The sequence below is a fragment of the Armigeres subalbatus genome, unplaced genomic scaffold (genome assembly GCF_024139115.2).
Source record: "Armigeres subalbatus isolate Guangzhou_Male unplaced genomic scaffold, GZ_Asu_2 Contig363, whole genome shotgun sequence".
NCBI classification, from domain to species: Eukaryota; Metazoa; Arthropoda; class Insecta; order Diptera; family Culicidae; genus Armigeres; species Armigeres subalbatus.
In genome coordinates, this window is record NW_026943112.1 from 45041 (window position 1) to 53666 (window position 8626).

Below are 8626 nucleotides of genomic sequence, written 5' to 3' on the forward strand. Positions count from 1 at the left end.
GTTCCTCCAGGAATTCCTCCGGAAGTTCCTCCAGGAATTCCTCCGGAAGTTCCTCCAGGAATTCCTCCGGAAGTTCCTCCAGGAATTCCTCCGGAAGTTCCTCCAGGAATTCCTCCGGAAGTTCCTCCAGGAATTCCTCCGGAAGTTCCTCCAGGAATTCCTCCGGAAGTTCCTCCAGGAATTCCTCCGGAAGTTCCTCCAGGAATTCCTCCGGAAGTTCCTCCAGGAATTCCTCCGGAAGTTCCTCCAGGAATTCCTCCGGAAGTTCCTCCAGGAATTCCTCCGGAAGTTCCTCCAGGAATTCCTCCGGAAGTTCCTCCAGGAATTCCTCCGGAAGTTCCTCCAGAAATTCCCCAGGAAGTTCCTCCAGGAATTCCTCCGGAAGTTCCTCCAGGAATTCCTCCGGAAGTTCCTCCAGGAATTCCTCCGGAAGTTCCTCCAGGAATTCCTCCGGAAGTTCCTCCAGGAATTTCTCCGGAAGTTCCTCCAGGAATTCCTCCGGAAGTTCCTCCAGGAATTCCTTCGGAAGTTCCTCTAGGAATTCCTCCGGAAGTTCCTTCACGAATTCCTTCGCAATTTCCTCCAGGAATTCCTCGGAAGTTCCTCCAGGAATTCCTCCGGAAGTTCCTCCAGGAATTCCTCCGGAAGTTCCTCCAGGAATTCCTCCGGAAGTTCCTCCAGGAATTCCTCCGGAAGTTCCTCCAGGAATTCCTCCGGAAGTTCCTCCAGGAATCCCTCCGGACGTGCCTCCAGGAATTCCTCCGGAAGTTCCTCCAGGAATTCCTCCGGAAGTTCCTCCAGGAATTCCTCCGGAAGTTCCTCCAGGAATTCCTCCGGAAGTTCCTCCAGGAATTCCTCCGTAAGTTCCTCCAGGAATTCCTCCGGAAGTTCCTCCAGGAATTCCTCCGGAAGTTCCTCCAGGAATTCCTCCGGAAGTTCCTCCAGGAATTCCTCCGGAAGTTCCTCCAGGAATTCCTCCGGAAGTTCCTCCAGGAATTCCTCCGGAAGTTCCTCCAGGAATTCCTCCGGAAATTCCTCCAGGAATTCCTCCGGAAGTTCCTCCAGGAAATCCTCCCGAAGTTCCTCCAGGAATTCCGCCGGAAGTTGCTCCAGGAATTCCGCCAGGAGTTATTCCAGAAATTCCGCCGGAAGTTATTCCAGAAATCCTCCAAGAATTCCTCCGGAAGTTCCTCCAGGAATTCCTCCGGAAGTTCCTCCAGGAATTCCTGCGTAAGTTCCTCCAGGAATTCCTCCGGAAGTTCCTCCAGGAATTCTTTCGGAAGCTCCTCTAGGAATTCTTACGGAAGTTCCTCCAGGAATTCCTTCGGAAGTTCCTCCAGGAATTCCTTCGGAAGTTCCTCCAGGAATTCCTTCGGAAGTTCCTCCGGAAGTTCCTCCAGGAATTCCTTCGGAAGTTCCTCCAGGAATTCCTTCGGAAGTTCCTCCAGGAATTCCTTCGGAAGTTCCTCCAGGAATTCCTTCGGAAGTTCCTCCAGGAATTCCTTCGGAAGTTCCTCCAGGAATTCCTTCGGAAGTTTCTCCAGGAGTTCCTCCGGAAGTTCCTTCAGGAATTACTTCGGAAGTTCTTCCAGGAATTCCTTCGGAAGTTCCTCCAGGAATTCCTTCGGAAGTTCCTCCAGGAATTCCTCCGGAAGTTCCTCCAGGAATTCCTCCGGAAGTTCCTTCAGGAATTCCTCCGGAAGTTCCTCCAGGAATTCCTCCGGAAGTTCCTCCAGGAATTCCTCCGGAAGTTCCTCCAGGAATTCCTCCGGAAGTTCCTCCAGGAATTCCTCCGGAAGTTCCTCCAGGAATTCCTCCGGAAGTTCCTCCAGGAATTCCTCCGGAAGTTCCTCCAGGAATTCCTCCGGAAGTTCCTCCAGGAATTCCTCCGGAAGTTCCTCCAGGAATTCCTCCGGAAGTTCCTCCAGGAATTCCTCCGGAAGTTCCTCCAGGAATTCCTCCGAAGTTCCTCCAGGAATTCCTCCGGAAGTTCCTCCAGGAATTCCTCCGGAAGTTCCTCCAGGAATTCCTCCGGAAGTTCCTCCAGGAATTCCTCCGGAAGTTCCTCCAGGAATTCCTCCGGAAGTTCCTCCAGGAATTCCTCCGGAAGTTCCTCCAGGAATTCCTCCGGAAGTTCCTCCAGGAATTCCACCGGAAGTTCCTCCAGGAATTCCTCCGGAAGTTCCTCCAGGAATTCCTCCGGAAGTTCCTCCAGGAATTCCTCCGGAAGTTCCTCCAGGAATTCCTCCGGAAGTTCCTCCAGGAATTCTTCCGGAAGTTCCTCCAGGAATTCCTCCGGAAGTTCCTCCAGGAATTCCTCCGGAAGTTCCTCCAAGAATTCCTGCGGAAGTTCCTACAGGAATTACTTTGGAAGTTCCTTCAGAAATTCCTTGGGAAGTTCCTCCAGGAATTTCTTGGGAAGTTCCTCCAGGAATTCCTTGGGAAGCTCCTCCAGGAATTCTTTCTGAAGTTCCTCCAGGAATTCCTTGGGAAGTTCCTCCGGGAATTCCTTCGGAAGTTCCTCCAGGAATTCCTTCGGAAGTTCCTCCAGGAATTCCTTAGGAAGTTCTTCCGGAAATACCTCCGGAAGTTCCTCCAGGAATTCCTTCGGAAGTTCCATCAGGAATTCCTACGGAAGTTCCTCCAGGAATTCCTCCGGAAGTTCCTCCAGGAATTCCTCCGAAAGTTCCTCCAGGTATTCCTTCGGAAGTTCCTTCAGGGATTCTTCGGAAGTTCCACCAGGAATTCCTTCGGAAGTTCCTCCAGGAATTCCTTCGGAAGTTCCTCCAGGAATTCCTTCGGAAGTTCCTCCAGGAATTCCTTCGGAAAACCTCCAGGAATTCCTTCGGAAGTTCCTCCAGGAATTCCTTCGGAAGTTCCTCCAGGAATTCCTTCGGAAGTTCCTCCAGGAATTCCTTCGGAAGTTCCTCCAGGAATTCCTTCGGAAGTTCCTCCAGGAATTCCTTCGGAAGTTCCTCCAGGAATTCCTTCGGAAGTTCCTCCAGGAATTCCTTCGGAAATTCCTCCAGGAATTCCTTCGGAAGTTCCTCCAGGAATTCCTTCGGAAGTTCCTCCAGGAATTCCTTCGGAAGTACCTCTAGGAATTCCTTCGAAGTTCATCCAGAGATTCCTTCGGAAGTTCCTCCACGAACTCTTTCGGAAGTTCCTCCAGAAGCTCCTTCGTAAGTTCCTCCAGGAACTCCTTCGGAAGTTCCTCCAGGAATTCTTTTGGAAATTCCTTCAGGAATTCCCTCGGAAGTTCATTCAGGGATTCCTGCGGAAGGTCCACCAGGAATTCCTTCGAAGTTCCTCCGGAAGTTCCTCCAGGAATTCCTCCGAAATTCCTCCATGAATTACTCCGGAAGTTTCTCCGGGAATTTCTCCGAAAATTTCTCCGGAAGTTTCTCCGGGAATTCCTCCGGAATTTCCTTCAGGAATTCCTTCGAAGCTCCTCTAGGAATTCCTTCGGAAGCTCCTCTAGGAATTCCTTCGGAAACTCTTTTAGGAATTCTTTCTGAAGCTCCTTCAGAAATTCCTTCGGAAGTTCCTCTAGGAATTCCTTCGGAAGTTCCTCCAGGAATTCCTGTGGAAGGTCATGAATTCCTTCGAAAGTTCCTCCATGAATTCCTTCGGAAGTTCCTCCATGAATTCCTTCGGAAGTTCCTCCATGAATTCCTTCGGAAGTTCCTCCATGAGTTCCTCCGGAAGTTCTTCCATGAATTCCTCCGGAAGTTCCTCCAGGAATTCCTTCGGAAGTTCCACCAGGAATTCCTTCTGAAGTTCCACCAGGAATTCCTTCGGAAGTTCCACCAGGAATTCCTTCGGAAGTTCCTCCATGAACTCCTACGGAAGTTCCACCAGGAATTCCTTCGGAAGTTCCTCCATGAACTCCTACGGAAGTTCCTCCAGGAATTTCTTCGGAAATTCCACCAGGAATTTCTCCGGGAGTTCCTCCGGGAATTCCTTCGGAAATTTCACCTGAAATTCCTTCGGAAATTCCACCAGGAATTCTTTCGGAAGTTCCACCAGGAATTCCTTCGGAAGTTCCCGCAGGATATCATCCGGAAGTTCCCCCAGGAATTCCTTCGGAAGCTCCCCCAGGAATTCCTTCGGAAGCTCCCCCAGGAATTCCTTCGAAAGCTCCCCCAGGAATTCCTCCGGAAGTTCAACCAGAAATTTCTTCGGAAGCTCCATCAGGAATTCCTTGGGAAGTTCCACCAGGAATTCCTTCGGAAGATCCTCCATGAATTCCTTCGGAAGCTCTACCAGGCATTCCTTCGGAAGTTCCACCAGAAATTCCTTCTGAAGTTCCACCAGGAATTCCTTCGGAAGTTCCATCATGAGTTCCTTCGGAAGTTCCACCAGGAATTCCTCCGGAAGTTCCACCAGGATTTTTTTCGGAAGTTCCACCAGGATTTTTTTCGGAAGTTCCACCATGAGTTCCTTCGGAAGTTCTACCAGGAATTCCTTCGGAAGTTTCACCAGGAATTCCTTCGGAAGTTCCACCAGGAATTCCTTCGGAAGTTCCACCAGGAATTCCTTCGGAAGTTCCACCAGGAATTCCTTCGGAAGTTCCACCAGGAATTCCTTCGGAAGTTCCACCAGGAATTCCTTCGGAAGTTCCACCAGGAATTTCTTCGGAAGTTCCACCAGGAATTCCTTCGGAAGTTCCACCAGGAATTCCTTCGGAAATTCCACCAGGAATTCCTTCGGAAGTTCCACCAGGAATTGTTTCGGAAGTTCCACCTCGAATTCCTTCGGAAGTTCCACCAGGAATTCCTTCAGAAGTTCCACCAGGAATTCCTTCGGAAGTTCCACCAGGAATTCCTTCGGAAGTTCCACCAGGAATTCCTTCGGAAGTTCCACCAGGAATTCCTTCGGAAGTTCCACCAGGAATTCCTTCGGAAGTTCCTCCATGAATTCCTTCGGAAGTTCCACCAGGAATTCCTTCGTCAATTTCAAATTCAACCAAAGTTCTTTGAGATCCTGATGTGTTTTCATGAAGTTTGAGCAGTCGTATGCGCACTGCCCAGTTTCATTGCTATTGGTGATATGGCTCTTGCTCTCTCCATTTGGACCCCTGAATCCGGCCCTGGTCAAAATTTCGAAAAGACAATTTGAAGTTCGAGCATAATTCTTCGAGCTCCTGATGTGTTTTCATGAAGTTTGAGCAGCCGCATGCCCTGTTTCATTGCTATTGGTGATATGGCCCCTGCCCTCCCCATTTTCACTCCTAAATCCGGCCCTGGTTTAAATTTCAGAAGATCAATTTCCATTTGATACAGATTTCTTTGAGCTCCTGATGTGTTTCCATGATGTTTGAGCAATCGCAGTCCCAGTTGCATTGCTGTTGTTTAGATGGCCCTTGCTCTCCCCATTTGGACCCCTGAATCCGGCCCTGGTCAAAATTTCAGAAGGTCAATTTCAAATTCAAAAAGAGTTCTTTGAGCTCCTGATGTGTTTTCATGAAGTTTGAGCAGTCGCATGCCCAGTTTCATTGCAATTGGTGATATGGCCCCTGGTCACCCTCATTTTGACCCTTAAATGCGGCCCTGATAAGAATTTCAGAAGATTAATTTCAATTGAAAATTAAATATTTAATCCTCCTGATTTGTAAAATTTGTGTTGTAATTGAATTTTTAGCCCATACTCTACCATTGTAACCCCTGAATGCGGCCCTGAATTCAGTCAATCCTGCCCTACTCAAATGGTGAACACATCGGAATCGACTAAAATTTTTTACAAATATCTTTTTGGGTTGGTTTGATGGGTGATTTGATAAATGTTGGGCATGAACACGTCCAGAATATTGAAGAGATGTTTGAATTATAGGAAAAACACCCCCGCGCACACTTATTTTTAGCAATAACTCGGATCTGAACAGAAAATTCTATTTTAAAATGTATCAGAGCAAAAATATAGCTATTCCCATTGAGCACAAACGAAACCGCGAGGAATTCCGACGATCAGGTGCTGAACGCGAGCCATTTGACAAAAAAAACCGTTCGTCCCGGGTCTTCACCCAGGATCTTTGTTTGCTTGAAAAAATGTACTAGCGCGCCGCAGTACTTCCTGCTTCGAAGACATGTTGTTGACAAAATTGGAATGAAAGCGTGTGTGCGACAATTCTAACGATTAATTCTGCGGATTCATTTACATAAAGTCATGTTTTGTGAAAGCATTATTGTTCTGATGGACAAGTAATGAAATCATTCCCGTTTTAAGTGGCCACCCGTTGATTCCGACCAATTCATGCGAAGCATAGGCAATGGTGCACATGCGCGTTCACGCACGCTACGAATCAAAACCATACAACAATATTCCCCCTCATTCAAATCACCACAGCATAGCTTCACTGTGATGAACTCAATAACGAGATCAAATAATCCATTTCCGCCAGTAAGTAGCATCTTTCACCACACAATCTCAATACTAAACGACTTGAGTAATATCATGCGACTTGTTTTGCTTTTGGTGTTGTACAATTCACAACTAGTGTTCGGGTGCGCTCACGCGGAAAGTGCAACGTAAGTCTTTCTCGTTACTCTCCAAAGCGCTCGTATCATTATTTCCATTGAATTCATTTCAGATGCCCAACATTGCCAGGAAACAACTCACACGACAGTGTTGTAGCACTGATCCTGGCACGAGGAGGGTCCCGTGGAATCCCGCTCAAGAACCTTGCCGTAATCGATGGACATCGAACACTTCTCAGCCGAGCGCTGCACACCGTCCTCGGAAGTGGTGTATTTCAATCGATTTGGGTTTCCACCGAGGATGACCGAATTGCCGAGGCTGTTGAACGCGAATTTCCCAACAGCAGTGATGTGCGGGTTCACCGTCGTCCGATGGAAGTGGCTTTGGATCATACCAGCTCCATCGAATCGGTGCGACAATTTTTAGATCAACATGCGTGGGCGCAGAACGTTGCGCTAGTGCAGTGCACTTCTCCGTTTCTGAGGGTTGAGTACTTGAGAGAAGCCTTGCGTCGATTCAGGCTTATGGACGCGGATTGTGTTTTTAGCGTTACGAGAAGCTTCAAGCTGCGATGGAAGATCGGAATTGACGGCAAAGTGGTGGCGTTAAATTTTGATCCCGGTAGGCGTCCACGACGTCAGGATTGGAACGGCGAGCTGGTGGAGACGGGGATGTTCTATTTTGCAAAAAGGAAACTTACACTGGAAGGTTATTTTCAGAATGACAATTGTGAAGTGGTTGTTATAGACGATAAGGACGCAATGGAAATCGATACTCCTTACGATTTGTGGTTGGCAAGGAAGATATTGGAATAAATGACAAATAATGTTTAGGCAACTTTTGTTTGTTCTTTTGACCACATGGTCAACAATTCCATCAATATTGAAACCGTATTGCGCACTCGATTATTAATGATGCAACTATTTAAAACTGAATCAAATAGTAAGTGTATAGTTTTACAGGAGAGCGCAATAACCTAGCGAGAATACCTGTCGGCTCCTCTCCCACAGTAGCACTAAAAGAAATGTGCAGTGCATATCATCCTATGATGAGAATCATTATTTGTAAATCACACGTCTGTTTATACAAACCACGATTGAACAAGTTACGGTAAGTTGTTGTTTCCGCTACTATAAACTTCATCGCTCTACTTATTCCACGAGATACCGATAAGAGAATTAGTTTTTGCTTGTCATCATCGAAAGACTCTCCTCAGTTCCGTCACAACTGTAGCGCATTGCACATCTCAATCGAGCTTGATTTGAGAATGCCCGCTTGGAACCGTCCGGATCATGTCCCTTTCCCTCATACGTGGCACACGTTCCAGGCAAGGGACCCCACCGCGGCTGACGATCGTTTGATCAACTATCGCGTTCAGGATCTTCCACCGGAACGAGCCGAAGATGCCGTCCGGCACATGTGCACCTATTTTCTGAAAGATGAGCCCATCTGTCGAAGTCTGAAGATGAGATCGTTGGCTTGAATATGCTAACGGTTGTATCGCGCGAAGACGATGCGAGTAGCGGCTCGAAGGTTAGTGTGTTGTGAGTTTTGTATTAATTGAAAGTTATCTCACATTAACGTCAATTGCAGTTCGAGAGCCCTGCAGTGAGAGATTTCGTAAACTCTACGCTTTACATGACGGACCAAGGAAAGCTGTTCGAAACGTACGAAGTGGATTGCTTTCTCTCGGCCTGGGGTCTGTCGGTCCATCCCACCTACCGGGGACTAGGAATTTCCACCGAAATAATTCGGGCGAGGATTCCATTTTGTCGCCAATTCGGTTTGAAGCTCAGTGCAACGGTCTTTTCGCATCCAGGGTCACAAGTACCCGCAGCAAAAGTAGGCTTCCAGGATGCAGTTGTGATACGATTTGTTGATTTGGCTAATCAAGGGTATCGATTAGCTGTGCCGGTTGAATACAATAAGTTAATGGTGCTGAAAGTAGAATGATGATATAATCAAAACGGTAGAGTGGATGAGCAATCATTGAAGTGATGAGATTATTTGCTATATCATAATACCTATATTTCTATTTTCTGATGTTGCAGTAGATTGTATATTGTGATATTTCCCATTGATCTGTAGTAGCGATTAATAATAAAAAGGGGTGAAACAAAAAAATAAAACAATTTTTTTTTTCATAAAG

At 47.3% G+C, this 8626-nt stretch overlaps 1 protein-coding gene and 1 pseudogene across 1 annotated transcript; both read left to right on the forward strand.

The window, feature by feature from the left end:
• The first annotated feature begins 6307 nt into the window (after window positions 1-6307).
• On the forward strand, window positions 6308-7518 carry LOC134204040 (N-acylneuraminate cytidylyltransferase-like). The gene is made up of 2 exons (XM_062678871.1): window positions 6308-6527; window positions 6590-7518. Exons 1-2 carry the CDS (start codon window positions 6361-6363, stop codon window positions 7290-7292), a joined length of 870 nt encoding a protein of 289 aa, XP_062534855.1. The 5' UTR covers window positions 6308-6360; the 3' UTR covers window positions 7293-7518.
• Window positions 7519-7650: 132 nt separating this feature from the next.
• On the forward strand, window positions 7651-8592 carry LOC134204043 (uncharacterized; annotated as a pseudogene).
• The last annotated feature ends 34 nt before the right edge of the window (window positions 8593-8626 follow it).